Here is a 15877-nt window from a genome sequence, read left to right as displayed (position 1 = left end):
GAAAAACTAGGTGGTGAAGCCACAACTCTTCCTTTGGATGTACATGACATCGATTACAATACCATCTCTAGGTCCTCGAATTCCATGACTGCGACTCAACAGATGGAATCGGCAGAAGTGACGCCGGAAAGGCAGACGACGCGATCAACCTGCGATTGGAAGCTCATCGCTGGGTTGCTCGCAGCCTCGTTCGGGCCAGCGATGCTCGTCGGATCGCTCTACTATTCAACCTGTGAGGAAGAAAGGTGTTCGAACCTTTCAAACTTGTTGAATAATCCTTTGGGTCCGCAGTATTAGGGAAGCCCTGGAGCTACAAGAGCGTTCGCTAGGACAAAAGTTAGGCTCTCCCTTTTTCACCCGAATACTATACATGCACACATCCCCATACTTGCTCCCGCGATAGTCAGAGACAACTCAGCAGGGAGAACATTGTCGACCGCTCGAGAGCATCACACATGCATGATCTGACTTCACCGAGTTTTCGACTCTGCCAGCACCTTAGGGATTCCGCAAGTAAGGCGCACACTGCCACTAAATGCTTCGTAGTGGAAGTTCGGTCGAACGATGATACAAGATTGCCATCTCATCGATTGATTATGACACCTGAAAGGAGGGCTCTTCTCTCTGATATGAGCCGTTTCGAAAGCCCTCTGCATTGGATGCACGATTCTTACGATGTGTGATGCCCTCTTGGTGTCATCATCTTAACCAAGCACGACTGAGGACGGAGGTTCCAGAGATTCCAATATCCTCACACTTACGAGTCCCCATCGCAATCAGAGGATCTGACAGCTTATTGGCAAGTTGGCATCGTCTTCAAATCACGTTCCGGGACTCGCTATTTATCTCTCAACAACCTGCTATCAAAGCTCAGGCGATTCTGGATTCTGTAAGCCTACCCGCTGCCACTATTGATCGCAATCGAGTCGTAGCATGCCAAGCACTTCTGGACAAGCAGCAGGCCATCAGACAGATTCATCAGCCATGCACCTGTCTATGGAGCAGGAGCAACTGGCGTGGCGAACAGCTCGACATGGCTCACGACAACAGCTGATTTGCGCCACGTTGGTCCTTCTCGCAGTTTTGTTTGTTCTGATATTTCTGTGCAGTTATCTGCTATAGATCTAGACCGTGCTCATCGATGTGCATCACATTTATACCAGTAGTCCCGATCTCACCTCCAATAGCTGAGCTCAAGCGGTGGATAGGAGGACAGAGAGGCTAGTAGTAAATGGATGTGGGCGCCTGTTCTTACAGTACAGAATTACAGTTGGCAAGGGTGAAAGTGGCATTTCCGTTGTAACTGCCACCGGTCCTCCCTTGATCCCTCGAATCGATAATCAATTCAGTGGTCCATTCTGGATGCTCTCCAACGATGCCTCATATTTCAGATGACACCTCAGAAGCCTTCTGAAAGAGTATGCTATACATGTTGACATCGAGTGTCAAGCTCGCTTTGGACCCTTTGCCAATCCTTCTCTCCGAGTCGAGCCAGTCTCTTTCAACCACAGATGAGTGAATCACAGAGGGCTCTTCCGCACACGACCAGTGAGATTATCGAAACAGTCGCAGACGACGAAGAACCCTTGAACTGGGACGACGTCTTTCGCCGACCCAGAAACACATCGGCTACCGATCTCGAAGTCGGGCGGACTGCGGAGCAGCTGACACGGTCGCAAAATGAATCATCCCTCGACGCGGAGTTCTCCGGACAGGCTTGCAATGTTGGTCCGTCCGAAACCGACGGGTGCTCAGCGCAGCAAGAGGAGGCGGGCTGGCCCATTGGAGAGACTGTCTATACCGGTCTGGCCCTGACGACGATCGCCGGGTTGGGTTGGTTTGCTTTCAAGTACCCTACTGAACTCTCTTATTGGCCCTTTCCCTCTTGCAGAGAGCAGTGCTGAGCATGAGTACTAAATCAGGGCTATCATAGCGGGATCCTGCCCTAGTCGTCTGACCTGGGAACTCATTTCTTCGAAGAGACCCATACATGACCTTACATACAATACAGTGCGATACAGTCCAGTCCACAACCCGTATTTCACCCCATGCGCCTCAGTTTTGACGGTGTAGTATACAAAGAGGGCTTGGACGGCGAAGGCGGTAATTCGCCAGGAATGTCGAATCTCGACTTTGTCATATTGACCTTGTGTGATTCTGATCTCGAGATGTCAATTCTTGTACTCCTCGATACAATTATCACTCACCGCCCAAAGTTTCGATATCATGCTCAATAGTGATTCGTCTGCCTTTTCTCGCTGAAGAATTACTCTGCTGAGCTGGGTGGGCCGGAAGTGGAGTAGGAGCACTCGGAAGAGCGAGATTAAAAGCGGTGAATGTCGACGGCAGAGACGATTTGAGTCCGCCACCGCTACCCTTGGTAGATCGTGAACTAGGCGAAGTGATCGACTTGAAGGTGGACGTGTCAATCTCTTCTCCAGTAAGCATCTCCACGATCTTCTTCTGCTTCTCCATCGCCTAGTACATCGTCAGGACCTTTGCCATCCTAGGCCACTCACGTCTGCCCAGTACTTTATCTTCTCCCTCTGCTCGTCTATCAGACCCTTCTGGAGCTCAACAATCTTCTCCAATCGATCAATCTCCTCCCGTTCCATTGTCCTTAGTCTGTTGTCCTCGTTACCGGTGGAAGTCTGCCGAATGGCCTGGGTGCGCAAAGACTCTATGAGGTCCAGATTGGCCAACCGAGGTTCCGACGCGGACGACAGGTGCCCACGTCGAGCCTGCAAAGTCTCCTCTCGAGCCTTGTCCAGAGCCCGTTGCAGTCCAGCGTTGTCCAACGTCAAATTGGAGATCGTCTTTGAATCGGTCTTCAGCTGTTCATCCTTCTCGACTATCCGCAGCTGGAGGACTTCGATCTCTTGATCGTATCTCTCCCTCAGTGCGTCATATTTCGTTTGAGACTCAGCTGCCCGCAACTCGAGAGTCTTGTAATCAGAGCCAAGCCGATCGTAGTCACCACGCGCAGAGGTCAGTCGAGCTTCCGTGTCCAAGGCTTGTGCCGTCGCAGCCTCGTGCGCTACCCTAGACTTCTCCAAGCGATCGGCAATCTCTTGATTCAAATTGGCCAAGTGAGCGGCGTGATCGGCTTTCATTGATTCCGCCTCGCTCTGTACAGCATTGAGACGCCTTTGCAGCTTTTCGATCTCGTCTTGGTCAGCCATGACCAACTGTTGCCGTGACGATCTGAGCTCGGAGATGATCATCTCCAATTCTTCAATCCTGGCGACTTTTTCGTTCACTTTATTGAGAAGGTCATTACGCGAAGTCTCTAGCTGCTCATGAGAGTCCCTTAGGCGTGTGTCGAGCTCGGACCCAAGATACGCGTTGGCTTTCGTTAGAGCCGTGTTCTCATCGGTCAAGTCGCGAATCTGTAATTCGAGCGTCTGAATTTTGTTGGCAGCCTCCTCGACAGATCGAGACAGCGTTTCCAGCTGAGTCTGGACAGTCGCAAGTTCGCCTTCTTTTACAACGAGCGTCCGACGTAGTGTGGCAACTGTCTTCTCGACGTCGAAAGGCTGTAAAACGTCAGATCACGTTCGGACCATCGGAACCTACATCAGTGTTGGCGTTAAAGGAGATCAGGCCTTCACCCTCTTCAGGAACACGAATCATGCTACTGACAGCTCGCCTGTCATGTGTGCCCTGGCGAGGGCTCATGAGGTGCTTGTAATTGTCACTGATCCGGCGACGTTGAGGTACGGTCTGAGGCTGATGAGCCTCGGAAGTGAGAATCTGGGCATTGAGCTTGGCGAGCTGTTCAGCAAGTTTTGCTTTGCGAGCTTCCATTGCAGCAACGGATTCGGCAAGCTATACCGCATCAGCCAAGGATTATCAGGCATTGAATCGAAGCCCACCTCTGCCCCGATCGCGCTCTGTGAAGACCCATCCGAGGTAGCTATTCGACTAACAGAATCATTCATGACCTCTTCCAGTCGACGTTTTAGATCCTCGATCTCCTTGTCCTTGGCTCGGATCAGAGCCTTCTCATCCGACATGAGCTACAGCTTGGTGTCAGCAAGTAGACAGCCATGAACTTCGACACTTACAATGTTTTTCTTGGCCTTTGTCTCGACCTGCGAACAGCGACCAGCAAATTTGAGAGTTTCCAGTGTCTCCGAAGCGTGCTCTTGGTCTGCTGATATCGTACAGATGACGCAGATGTTGGATTCTCCACCGAGGGCGTTCTCAAGCAAATGAGTGAGCTTGGAGTCTCGATACGGGATGTGAGGTCTGTCAACGGAGATCAGCTGATGGGACGAGGATGCCAGGGATCCACTTACCGCTTTTTGTCGGAGAGCTTGTTGATGACTTCCCGTAAAGCCAACAAGCTGGATAGAGAATCAGCATCCCGGAAGCGAGCTGGTCTAGCTGCTGACCTCTGATTGATATGCTTTCCCTCGCTACGGCGCTGTGTGTCTGACACTGCCTTCTCCGACCCCGCCAGATCCTGAGGGGAGGGTCAGCTAGCTTGAGGGAGACGTCAGCAACGCTACCCACAATTAAGCTCTAATGGAGTCATTAGCTGTCGATCGAGGGCGGGAGATCTCAAGTAGACTCACCAATCTAGAACGGCGGACATCCCCTGCGCCAGTCTGGGGCCTCGATTCAATGGTGATCGTGAAAACGCTGTGAGAGCGAGAGGATCGTTCATTCTGCCGACTGTCAATTCAATGGCCTCGAGCCGTTCTTGAGGGACCAAAGTGCTCACCCAGTCGGTCTGCCCAACTTTCCTCGACGCATTGCCTCGTTCAAGCAGCTCCATAATTTCATGCGGCGTCGAGACCACCTTCTCAATCAATGGCTCCACATAGACTTGCCCCTGGAATTTGCTGAGCACGTTGTTCACTCGTGGTGCTCACCTTGGAGGAGGAGATAACCGGCTTGCCAGATCTACCGTCAAAGTCCAGCAGGTCACGCAGAGTCTCGTTGTAGATCTCAACGTAGGAGACTCGAAGGAGATATGCTCGGTCGAGCTCCTGTAAATGTGTCAAAGAGTGTACGCTCTGGCCGTTTCGCAGTACCCACCTCATTGATGGCGTCGAACACTCCATCCACGGCGCAGGGAATGATGCCAAGCTCCGTAGGGACTCCGGTCTGTCTCATGAGCTCTCGGCGAGTTCAATCAAGATAACTCACCATAGTGTACGATTTGCCGGATCCGGTTTGACCGTACCTGAGGTGGTTGTCAGTGGAGATGAAATAGAGCTCGATCGGTTGGACTTACGCAAAGACCGTAGCGTTGAAACCCGACATTGCCTTGTCGACCAACGGAGAGACATTGGATCGATACAGCTCTTCGGTAGTTGAAGGGTGCTCAATCAAATTGTCTGGGACGATCAGCCTCTCATATCCGGCAAGACCGTCAACTTACCAAACATGTAGATATATTCATCCTCTCTTCCCATTGCTTTGCCTCCTCTTCGAATGACATTTGGGTGAGACTCGGTGAGTGTGAGGGAATTGGATGTGAGATTGTAGGCCGTTTTGGAGAATGAAGACTGAGTGGGCTTAACCCTGAGCCAGGAAAAGTGTGAGCAGTCGCAGCACAGCCAGTCATCAGACCTACCTGACGCAGACATTGACCTTATCGTCTTTGACATCGCCGATCTTGACTCTCGGTTTCAAGCCTGTAGAAGGCGACATGACAGACAGACCCTTGTACTGAATCTCCTGGATCTTTCTCGTCCTAGCTCCCGTTGATACAGGAAGCATTGAACCGACAACCTTTCGTTTGGGAGTTGCCATCGCCGTTGCTGCTCTTTTGGGTGTCATATCTCCATCCCCTTCGTCAGAAGATGATGTGGCCGAGGAGGACACATCGCCTCGATGTATACGTGGCTGAGATCTCGGTCTCTTGAGAGTCCTGAAAGCGGGTGAGGAGGGGATCATGATGGTTGATTCGGGGAGAGGGGGAGGGAGGCCGACACTCAATGAAGGCGATGATTTTGGTCGGGTGAGTGCCCGATGGGGTTTCTGTGGGGTGAGCATTAGTGGCGTATGTCTGGATCTGAGAGACAAGAGCCAATTACCAGATGTCTTTCAATGTCAACCTCGTGTGTTCCTCATTGCCATCCAAGTGCCCTTTCGACATCGACTGCAGAGTGAGGGGGGGTTGAATTCAACATTAGAACATTTGTTGATCAAAAGATTGGCGAAAAGTCAAGCGCGTCAGATAGTCACGTGGTGTCCCCTCCCCTTAACCTTGGCGACCGCTGGTCATGGAGAGCGATGTGTTCATGAAGGATATCTGGAGGAGATAGGATGCCAGTCAGGAGACTGCAGCATGTCCTAAGACCTCGACATGTGCAGCCTTTGATCCCGGTACCTCGGCGCCTGCCGGTTCGTTTACTGTCGAGTACGACATTGCGAGCCAACGTTCCGACATGGCCTCAACCGTTGGGTCAACCTCAGACTCCGGTGAACCCTTCAGACGATGCGATTCAACAAGTCATGTCGGAGAAGAACAAGTCGACAGAAGGGAGATCGAAATCGTTTCTGGAAACATGGTCGTCCAGTCCGAGCTTTCAAGCGGCTCTCACGACAGTGGTAGGACTCATGATGGTGTTTGTAGGTGGTGTAGGGTATTTGAGCTGGTACAAAAGTCATGTGCTCCACAGGGTGAGTTGAGGCTAAAAAGGTCAAGGAGAGGGAGTCCAGCTGAGACATGACCAATTTAGATGGAAAGAGCCTTTGCTCCTGGTTTCGACCCGGCTTTAGAGATGCATTCTGAAGAATCACTGCATATCGAAAGGGACGAACAACCTTTGATAGATAGTATCGTCAGAGGGGAACATGCGGGATCCTATTATCTCATGATTGGGCCGAACGGTACGGGCAAGGGGTGAGCACAGTAGACAGTCGAGTGCTTCATCTAAAGCTGACAGCTATTCAGTACCCTCATCCTCAAGTAAGCTTACATGCCAGAGCCAACACTCATAATCTCCAGTGCGATGCGAAAGATACAGGCGGATGGAGCGGCTATACTGGAGGGTGAGGTGATGTTCGAAATTCAGGTACTGACTGTTCAGGCCATCCTGACCTCGAAGTGGTTCGCTTGAGGCTCGGAAAGAGCTTAGATTTCGATTACTTTGAGGACTGGCAAGGATCTCTTTTTTCCCGAGCGGATCCTCGATCGGCCGGGCCCGCGTTAGACATTGAGCGAGCTTTGAATAAGCTTGAAAAGGTGGCTTTGAGATACAAAGCGAAGAAGGGTCGGCCGATCGTTTTGGTTTTCAATGGTCAGTCTGTCGGGAGGCAGTAGGATAGCGCTGAAGGAAGGTGGTAGAGATTCACCTTATCCCGAATTCTCCGGAAGGGCATGCATTACTGCATCAACTCCAGCAGCGAGCAGAAGCGTGGGCAGAGGGGGTGAGAGGACTAGACCTTTGACTCCCGTGCCACGAACGCTGATTGGGTGATTGAAACAGGGAATCTGCACAATGGTATTTTCAACGGACGATTTCTGTAAGTTCTCAGCCAGGGGTTTGGGCTAACCGATAGGGTGTCTCGATATGATGAAGAAGAATGCTTCTCGGATGCAGGTCTTATCAGTCTACGATCTACCTCCACACGAAGCCATCAGTGCTCTTCGTAGAATCCGGACTTCGACATTGCGACATCGATATGGACCTGACGCCAAAGTGGAAAATGATGCGATTCTGAGACAGGTATACGATCTCGTTGGTGGTCGGATGAGCCACCTCACACGGGTATCGAGAGCTGGCGACATGCTGAGTGAGCCAGATCCGCTCAACAAGTAGCTGACGGCGTCAGAGCGAGCCGAACAAATGGTTGAGGACGAGATGCACTGGCTGCAGTCAAAGTAAGTGCCAAATAGCGTTCAAAGTCTGTGTCTGGACCTGACCGAGTGTCACAGAATCGGGCTCATTCCAGACCATGACGACGATGTGATGTGAGTTCATCTGTCAGCTTTGGATCTTGAAGAGCCTCAAATCTGACTCCTTGCTCCCCAGGGACGAGCAGAAATGGGCAAGTTGCTCTTGGCTTCTTTTACGACACCTTGCCAAGCTGCCAGAAGACGAGCAATACGTGTCATATGGTGAAGCCAGACGGATCATGACAAGGACAGATTTCATAGAACCCCTAGATGCGTATCAGGTGAGTAGGCTGGGAGCCACTGATCATCAGGCCACAGTACTGATCGTCGCGACAGGTCATCGCCATAGACGTGAGAAGCAGCTTGTACGGTACCAGTATGAGGATGTTGACGACTTTTCAGCGGCGTCATAGAATACGCCTCGACTCCACCCTCATGCTTCGTGCAGTCGAGCGAGCAATTGCAGAAGAAGGCTTCGATGATCTCTTAGATCAGACTCGTGCTCGCGTGGACGAGATTGAAGGTGAGACGCTGAGCCCCGCGGCTGGCCGAAAGCTTTGCGTGCTAAATCCACTTTTCCAGGACTTCACCGACAAAATGAACTGACGATCAAAGAACCCTTCAAGATCGTCGTGGATAAGGGAGGGAGACAATTTGATGTGATCGGCTTGGGGGACAGCTTCAATCCACCCGATGAGCCCTCCTGACATGCATGCACCCTGCTGGAGAGAGATCACGCCTGTTGCCACCACAGCCGCCGCCGCCACTCGCCACCAAGCCAATTGATGATTTAAGCATAAAAAAACTAGACTTCTGAACGTCGTCGCTGTTGTTCCACCCACGTCATTTTTCGCTGCTTTTATTTACTCTAACATTACTCCTATCTCCATAATCCTGTGACCTCGACCAACAAGGTGGCGAGGAGCACATCTATATCTCCTGAGGCTTCAAGCTATACCAAGCAGTGGACAGCTCATCGCTGGGTTCCTACCTGCTGATCATCTCACTATCCTTGGCTGTCACCCCTCCCCAAACATCCTTTGTTCCCCCCCACATACGATGGACTCGGCCGAAAACCCAAGATGACATTGGCATCTCACCATCACCTCGACGTACCGTCGACTAGTACTCGTAGCCATCTGAGGCGCAGAGAAGCGCCACGAAGACCATCATTGACTCCTTCATCCGATTCCTCTCGACCAGCATCGGTCGACGATATCGACACCATGTTAACCGTCAATGACACTCTGCCGAGGGACCACGACGATTTCTCCATCGATAAATTATGGAAGAATGATCCATTACCTGAGGAGATTTATCCTCGAGTCATTGAGAAGCATATCCCAGAACGAGGGTACTACATCGCTCTAGGTCTCATCATGTCCATATGGATGATCACCCCTTTAAGCTGGTACGATCACACCTTGATTTCTCTCAGCACAGCCCTTAGCTAATGTCTATCTTTTCTCCTTAGCGCCTATCTCATCTGGTTCGTGCTCCTCGGTCAAGGTCTCCGGGGAGGTCTGGGCCTCACATCGACCCTTTTCGCCGCATACGCATTGACCGAAGTAGTCTTTGCAATCTACACTTCTTACCTCGTCCGATGGGTTCAAACGCCAACTCCAGCCTCTGTCTTACCTCTTGAAGCGCGAAACGAGCTTTTCCGTCGAGTTCTTACTTCAGATCTGGGTTACAGCGTTCCTGAAAGACCTGCTGAATCGGACGATCCGGAGAAACAGATGGATATGGAGCTCTGGAACCTGTATCGATCCGGCCATCTATCTGAAGCAAGGTATCATCATGCGAAAGATCGAAAGTATGAGATGATACATGGGATACAGGCGCCTGGACCGAGAGTCGGAAAAATGAGCGAAGGGCAGAAGGACCTCATCGGATCATTCGTCGAGGATCATCCCGGAGAACGAGAGCAGAGGCTGAGGGATCAAGTGGAGAAGGATGTGGGGTTCGGACAGGATGATTTTGATGATGGCATCATGGACAAACATGGAAAATTGATCCATCTTCACCCGATGGACAGGCGAGCGGTCGAGTTCAGAGAGAGACTTCGGACATGGTAAGCGTTCGGCCTGTGCTGATGCAACGCACTGACCCCCGTTCGTTCGCAGGTTCAACCACGCTCCATGGGAAAGTCTACGTCGGCAGAACGTTATCATCTGGCTCTCGTGGTCATGCTTCAACTTGCCATACGAGGATGTTCAGAACAATAAGAAATGGCTCGACTTTCTGGATGCCTCTCTAAAAATGCTTGAAGCGAGGACTGGAACCCGATTCCCCGATGGCTTTGATCCAAACGTTGAAATGCTGAGATTGACCTTGGATCCCGTCAACGTGAGCTAGGTGCTCATTGACTATTCAAAGCATTGACACTGGCCTAGGCCAAGGGGAGACCCCTGATTCTCTACGCAGTGACGAACACCATCAATTGGTTTCTTCGAGAGATCGTATACCCTTACCAGGGGATGGGGCTGGTGAGTGGGGGTGCCAACCTCTGAATGAGCTCGGCTAATCCCTACCAGTATCGCGAAGGCGGAATCGACTACTTGATCCGCATCCCAGCCCACTGGACACCAGAGAAGGGGCGAACAGAGCCCAATGCTATGCCTATCATCTATTTCCACGGACTTGGCTTTGGTCTGCTCCAAAACCACTTATTGATCAAGCACCTCCTGGAATCACTCCCCACTCATCCTATTTGCGTGCCCTTGGCTGTGCATACCTCTCAATCTATATTCCACGAACGGCACCTGCGCCCCTGGACCAGGCGAGAGCTCGTGCCCGCGATCAAGAACATATGCAAAAAGTGGGGATTCTGGGAACAAGGCGTGGAAGAGTGGGGTGTGAGGAAAGATAGATCGGCTGGAGGGGTCAGTCTGATGAGTCACTCCAATGGGAGTACGGCACATGGATGGAGTGAGTAGGATTGTGCCTTTCTGAAGGATGATGATGTTGACCGAATGTAGTCCTCAAAGACTGTCCAGAGTTGAGTCGTCGGAATACTTTCGTCGACCCTGTTGTCTTCTGTCTGTGGGAAGGAGGCGAGTCTCGCGCTGGGTGAGGCGGTGGCAAAGCTGACTAGCGTAGATATCTGTCACTCGTTTTGTTATCGCAAGCCTAGTACGGTGAGTCTGACTCTGAGCCTCGATCAGGCAGGTTTTGACCCGGTCACCAGGCATTAGAACTGCTACTGTATTACTTTATAGCATCGGAGGTGGGCATAGCAAACTATATCCAGAGGGTGAGTCCGGCGATAGTCCTAGGTCAGTTTCATTCATTGACGCCACGCGTATCAGCATTTCGACTGGGCCGACAACAACCTCTGGTTCGATGAGATTCCCAACGTCACAGATCCCCGCAAGACGGCCTTTTTCCTAGGTGGGAAAGACATCATCATAGATACTGCTCGGGCTAGAAAGTATCTCGAAAGGCGTGAGTCCCGCAAGCCTGGCCGATGTGCTCCATTATGACAACTCATGTTGCACACGACAGATGGTGCTGGGAAATGTATCTATTGGGCGTCTCAAGCTGGACATGGTGATGGTCTTTCGGGGGAATCGAGAGATCGAGTCGTCATGTTTGTTGGGACTGGCTCGACTCGCGGATGGCAAGGTTGGTTGACAAGAGGGAGGAGAACGCATAGTCTGGGAAGGGACGATTGGCAGAGACTCAAGAGAAATCTCAAAGCGTCATCTACAGCGGCTGCGAGTGGGTCAAGTGATGACGACGAGCCTCTGAGAAGAGGTTCGGAAATGTCGAGTGCGAGTATGGAGAGCGATGCGACGAGGGTTGAGGATGTCGTTGTGAAGTAGTATACCTAGCCAATGGTTTGGGCATAGAGGGATTAGAAGGGCATGTGACATACTTTGCATTGGGACATTGACGGTTTACTGTCTCATCGGAGTCGTATCCAGATCATGAAGGAAAAAACATGGCATTCACCATCACTTGGCCGTGCTGAATAATCTATCTCCTGCGTCTCCTAGACCAGGCGAAATGTAACCTTTCGACGTGAGCTCTTGGTCCACAGCTCCAATGTATATCTAGAGGAGTCAGGGTCAGTCACACCCTTTTCCCAAGGCTGACAGAACGACGCTGCACGGGCATGACGGGGCCTCACGCCCCACTCACCTCGACACCAGGGTACTCGCTGACTACTTTCTCGACGCCTTGGCTACTTCCCAACACGGAGATGATCTTGATTTGGGATTGTGATAGACCCCATTCCGTCAACATGGCAAGAGCTGCGATGGCTGTTCCTCCCGTCGCGATGAGAGCTGTGTCAAATTCACTGTTTCAGCAAGTTGTTCCAAGAGGGTGTATTAGGAGAACCTTACGGTCAAGGACAAAGACAAGGTCTGCGGATACCTCAGTCGGTAGTTTGGAATAATACCTGCAAGAATCACGGGTATTATAAGTCCGATCGAAGCTCAGGAATTGTACAAAGATGCCACGCCACACCATGAGGACACTCACTCGATAGCTTGTAAGGTCGCTTTGTCCCTGAACAAACCGAGGTGCAGAACAGTAGCATCGGGGAACATGTCCAAAGCGGCTGGACCAAGGGAGTCAGCAAGCGTTTTCGAATGGCAGGACACGTGAGAATAAAGCACGCACCATCGGTCAATCCGATTCCTGCTCGAAGGATGGGCGAGAGCCCAATGCTGAGGGGTACAGCGTGTCCTGTGAACGGCGCAATGGGAGATTGCAGCTGAAGAGGGAGCCGCGTTAACGTACAGTGCAGGACGTAGATGTTTGGTGGTGTAGCGAGGCTTGAACTCGGCACTCATGACCCGAGGAAAGACTTACATCTGGGACTGGAGCCAGGGGAAGATTCCTCGAGGCTTCATAGACCAGCATGGATCTGAGACGATTGTCAGTCATCAGCCAGAAACGGAGAACAAGAATCCGCGCGGTTGCTAGTGAGTTTGATAGGGCTGGGAATAGTAGTGCCGGTGAACTCTCTTTGTGTGCATCGCTGATTCTCTACCACTGGCTATCGCTCTCGCTCTCGCTTCGCCCCAGACTCACCCGATAGCCTTGACGCCCTCTCTGAAATCCTTCGCAGGTAAATCATGCAACCTCAACTGGGTCAACTTGCACAGTACAAGTGGATGCGTACAGACATGTACGTTTGGTGATGACGACGATGACGATGACGGATGTGACGTGGACTGACTCATAGTGACTTTGACCGTTTGTGCGTCGGTCGATATGTGGGGATGCTCAATTGATACCTTGTTATCGCTTCTCGGGTTCGCGGCGGCGGCGGCGGGCGGTTACGGTTATTATTAACGATGCGCGTCTACCGATGGGATTGTGAACACCTTGTACTGTTCACCGTGGTGTGGACTAGGGGCTAGGGTCTCGAGAGAAGTAGGGCGAGCAGAGTGAAGTCAGAGTAGGATATCAAGAAGATCGTGACTTGAAGAGCGAGCGACAGGCAAGAGACGATCGAAGGCGAGGCGAAAGCCAGCCCCTACCCAGTATCGCTCTTCCGTTGATCCGCTGAAACGGGGTTTACGGCAGTCAGAAAGGATCGAGGGGAAAGTGGCGAACGGTGGCGACGACTGGAATGATGGCTTGGCCTGGCCTTCAAGAGAGATCCAGAGCAGGCTGGTTTTGATTCAGCGCAAATGTCAAGCCGCACAAGGGTTCTCATCACCTGATACTACCATGTCACGTTGATGCATAGTACAAGCGACCGCAAGGATGGAAATCCCCTAAAATATATGACCAGTAAGAATACAATTGCCCCCCAAAAATGAAATGCCCATGTCGTTATACGCCCTCCGTATCGTTTGAGCTGAGTAACCCTGCCACCTTCCAGTGTCTCCTCCTTCTTTGCTCTTCTCGATCGTCTCAGACCTGACTGGTCTCCTCTACCACTTTCAAACTCCTATCGCTGAGTGGCGCCTGATCACTTCTCCACCTCTCAGGCCTCTGATAGTCCATCGAAGTGACCTCGTCCGTCACCCCTTCCAGCTGTAGTCCAGAGACTTCGCCAAACGTTCGTGGACTTCGAATTTCAACAGACTCGCAGCCCTCCGTGATACTTGACGTTCGGGGAAACTTTCTTACACTGAGCTCTGTATCTGTGAAGAGCGATCGGGGCTCGGTGTAGTTTCGTCGGCCTTGATCAGGATCGATGGGAGCGGGCAGATCGGCCGTCATAGGGATGGAGAGATGTGCTCGACGAAGGACCTTCTGTCGCGGAGCGGGAATGTCATGGGTCTGGCGAGGGAGAATCCACGAAGCGAGCAGGGTCAACGAATAGACCTTGGAAATGAAAATGGTCGGGAAGTCGGACCATGCAGAGTCGCTGTGGCGATGAGTGTCCATTTCCAGTTTCTTTCATTAGGTGACACGTACGACTGGAAGTAGGTGACTAGGATTGCCACTTGAAGCAGGGTCAAGACGAGCCCCCCGTGGATCATGACCGTCATCATGGAGCTCAACATTCGGCTTTTGATGAGCTTCTTCTTATCGTGCTGGGGGTTGGTGAGCTCCACTGGCCGGTGATAATTACGACAGTATAGCTCACGATGGCGTTCCACAGCTGATAGATGATCACGCTCGAGATGAGAATGTCCGTGGCCTGCGAGCTGTCAGCTTCCATCTCGCTGACAAGCAAAGGCGAGCTGACAGCAGAGGCACTGAGCCAGATCGTGGCTAGTGTCGGAAACGTCCCAGTGGGATTGAAGCCTCGAAACGCTTGGAGACTGATGCCTATCAGCTGGGTGGTTCATGTGACTATGTCAGTTGAACTGACAAGCTGTCCAGGTCCTGCCAGATGTCAGCTTTACCGTGGATCTCAGTCGCTGGCTCACGTGCAATGCAATAGCTGTTCCCAGTCCTCCAGCAAAGCTCAACGCAACGCCGATGCAGAGAAGCCCTCCCATGAGCCAGATAGAGAGCTTGGCGTGAGGCGACGTACGCTCTAGGGGAACTTGATTGATACGGGTGAAGAGTAGACATCGATCGACGAGGAAGAGCTGAACGATGGTGCAAATCAAGATGGACAGCACGGGACTGATGATTTCCTCTGGGCGGGTCCGAAGATCGAGAAACTGAAGAGCGTGATTGAGATGAAGAGCTTTCTGAGCGGACTTACGTAGCGCAGGTTCGGGTAATACACCAGTATTTTGAGCACTCGGGAACAGTCAGAGGCGCTCTGGGCGATATTGAGGAGAGTCACCACCTAGAGAAAGAATTAGTATGAGTAGTGGCAGTGAGCTGGGTAGACGACTGACGATGAGCTGCGAGTTATACAGTCAGTCAGTCAGTCTTAGCCTGCATGTGCCACAACAGCTGACGTACCAAGCTCTTACTGAACCATGAGGACTGGCGATATCGATCCAGGTACATGAATGTCTGGAGTCAAAATATCAGCCGAGCAGTGTGTGCCTCGAGTCTGAAAAGCCTACACCAAGCTAGGACAATGTCAGCAGATTTGGAATGAATCGGGAGACGCTCACCACGACTGCTCCGCAACCAAAGACGCCGAGGAATGTGCCGATGAGAATGGGTCCATACTGCGATCGAGGGGTCCATTATCAGCTTAACCAGGATCAGAAACCAACGCTGATTCCCTGTGAGGGTGTCGTCGATGTCGGGGGGAGGCTATGGCCGAGGGAGATGAATGCAGGCCACTCACGATCTCAAAGTTGGAGTATCCAATAGCTCTCGCCAGCATGGCGTGCTCAATAGGTCTTGTCATTGACACAGACACTGTCATCGTGTAGCAATCACAAGGTTCTTTTCAGAACAAGGCGGAATCTCACTTAGTGTGTTGACCAGGATGAGAACGTCCGACTCGTGGCTTTCGCAGCTGTGAGATATCTAGGAAGCGCCAGAGAGGAGTGCAGAACGTTGAGACATGGAGTGACGATGATGGGTTTGTATGAGGAAGAGATGGGAAGAAAGAAGGAGAGAGAGCGATAGATGGATGGTTCCTGTGAGAGTCGACAGGTGGCACATGACATGCAATTAGATGAAACACTC

The 15877-nt window shown here is 51.7% G+C and overlaps 5 protein-coding genes across 5 annotated transcripts; 2 read left to right on the top strand and 3 right to left on the bottom strand.

The window, feature by feature from the left end:
- Positions 1-1943: 1943 nt before the first annotated feature.
- BD324DRAFT_623652 (kinesin motor domain-domain-containing protein) lies at positions 1944-6139 on the bottom strand. The gene is made up of 18 exons (XM_022015611.1): positions 6051-6139; positions 5588-5994; positions 5393-5535; positions 5246-5348; positions 5158-5194; positions 5047-5115; positions 4881-4997; positions 4730-4840; positions 4581-4673; positions 4519-4527; positions 4398-4468; positions 4302-4349; positions 4068-4251; positions 3876-4019; positions 3577-3828; positions 2520-3536; positions 2208-2478; positions 1944-2157 (listed from the first exon to the last, which is right to left on the bottom strand). Exons 2-18 carry the CDS (start codon positions 5908-5910, stop codon positions 2042-2044), a joined length of 3108 nt encoding a protein of 1035 aa, XP_021871868.1. The 5' UTR covers positions 5911-5994; positions 6051-6139; the 3' UTR covers positions 1944-2041.
- Positions 6140-8590, top strand: BD324DRAFT_623651 (hypothetical protein). Its single transcript, XM_022015610.1, has 14 exons — positions 6140-6639; positions 6699-6862; positions 6914-6928; positions 6968-7011; positions 7050-7259; positions 7307-7389; positions 7449-7485; positions 7522-7755; positions 7795-7843; positions 7898-7933; positions 7995-8139; positions 8195-8209; positions 8261-8381; positions 8441-8590. Exons 1-14 carry the CDS (start codon positions 6283-6285, stop codon positions 8563-8565), a joined length of 1635 nt encoding a protein of 544 aa, XP_021871867.1. The 5' UTR covers positions 6140-6282; the 3' UTR covers positions 8566-8590.
- Positions 8591-9084: 494 nt separating this feature from the next.
- Positions 9085-11685, top strand: BD324DRAFT_578355 (hypothetical protein; the record flags this gene model as incomplete). The annotated part of the gene is made up of 10 exons (XM_022013316.1): positions 9085-9269; positions 9333-9932; positions 9985-10207; positions 10255-10347; positions 10396-10789; positions 10840-10918; positions 10956-10998; positions 11049-11114; positions 11170-11305; positions 11366-11685. The coding sequence occupies 10 exons, from the start codon at positions 9085-9087 to the stop codon at positions 11683-11685; spliced, it is 2139 nt and encodes a 712-aa protein (XP_021871866.1).
- A 132-nt stretch (positions 11686-11817) lies between these two features.
- On the bottom strand, positions 11818-13056 carry BD324DRAFT_578973 (uracil phosphoribosyltransferase-domain-containing protein; the record flags this gene model as incomplete). Its single annotated transcript, XM_022013350.1, has 7 exons — positions 11818-11916; positions 12005-12150; positions 12211-12266; positions 12350-12428; positions 12491-12584; positions 12683-12737; positions 12905-13056. The coding sequence occupies 7 exons, from the start codon at positions 13054-13056 to the stop codon at positions 11818-11820; spliced, it is 681 nt and encodes a 226-aa protein (XP_021871865.1).
- A 499-nt stretch (positions 13057-13555) lies between these two features.
- BD324DRAFT_623624 (hypothetical protein) lies at positions 13556-15828 on the bottom strand. The gene is made up of 12 exons (XM_022015609.1): positions 15531-15828; positions 15352-15408; positions 15301-15306; positions 15194-15247; positions 15127-15132; positions 14988-15074; positions 14704-14943; positions 14646-14659; positions 14520-14595; positions 14418-14471; positions 14246-14364; positions 13556-14195 (listed from the first exon to the last, which is right to left on the bottom strand). The coding sequence occupies exons 1-12, from the start codon at positions 15609-15611 to the stop codon at positions 13736-13738; spliced, it is 1254 nt and encodes a 417-aa protein (XP_021871864.1). The 5' UTR covers positions 15612-15828; the 3' UTR covers positions 13556-13735.
- Between the last annotated feature and the right edge of the window lie 49 nt (positions 15829-15877).

Source organism: Kockovaella imperatae (assembly GCF_002102565.1).
Source record: "Kockovaella imperatae strain NRRL Y-17943 chromosome Unknown BD324scaffold_5, whole genome shotgun sequence".
Classification (NCBI taxonomy): domain Eukaryota; kingdom Fungi; phylum Basidiomycota; class Tremellomycetes; order Tremellales; family Cuniculitremaceae; genus Kockovaella; species Kockovaella imperatae.
Note: the sequence above shows the minus strand (reverse complement) of the source record. Positions and strands in the feature narration are given on the sequence as shown.

What these genes read in the sequence shown, in the direction of transcription:
- BD324DRAFT_623652 (XM_022015611.1), bottom strand. Translation starts at nt 5,910, where the DNA reads ATGATCCCCTCCTCACCCGCTTTCAGGACTCTCAAGAGACCGAGATCT. An exon ending in CGGTTATCTCCTCCTCCAAG is followed by an intron (nt 4,841 to 4,880) that starts GTGAGCACCACG and finishes AGCAAATTCCAG; the next exon opens with GGGCAAGTCTATGTGGAGCC. An exon ending in AGATAAAGTACTGGGCAGAC is followed by an intron (nt 2,479 to 2,519) that starts GTGAGTGGCCTA and finishes ACGATGTACTAG; the next exon opens with GCGATGGAGAAGCAGAAGAA.
- BD324DRAFT_623651 (XM_022015610.1), top strand. Translation starts at nt 6,283, where the DNA reads ATGCCAGTCAGGAGACTGCAGCATGTCCTAAGACCTCGACATGTGCAG. An exon ending in ATTTTCAACGGACGATTTCT is followed by an intron (nt 7,486 to 7,521) that starts GTAAGTTCTCAG and finishes GCTAACCGATAG; the next exon opens with GGTGTCTCGATATGATGAAG. An exon ending in GACCATGACGACGATGTGAT is followed by an intron (nt 7,934 to 7,994) that starts GTGAGTTCATCT and finishes CTTGCTCCCCAG; the next exon opens with GGACGAGCAGAAATGGGCAA.
- BD324DRAFT_623624 (XM_022015609.1), bottom strand. Translation starts at nt 15,611, where the DNA reads ATGACAGTGTCTGTGTCAATGACAAGACCTATTGAGCACGCCATGCTG. An exon ending in TCTGGCTCAGTGCCTCTGCT is followed by an intron (nt 14,472 to 14,519) that starts GTCAGCTCGCCT and finishes GACAGCTCGCAG; the next exon opens with GCCACGGACATTCTCATCTC. An exon ending in CTAGTCACCTACTTCCAGTC is followed by an intron (nt 14,196 to 14,245) that starts GTACGTGTCACC and finishes TCATCGCCACAG; the next exon opens with CGACTCTGCATGGTCCGACT.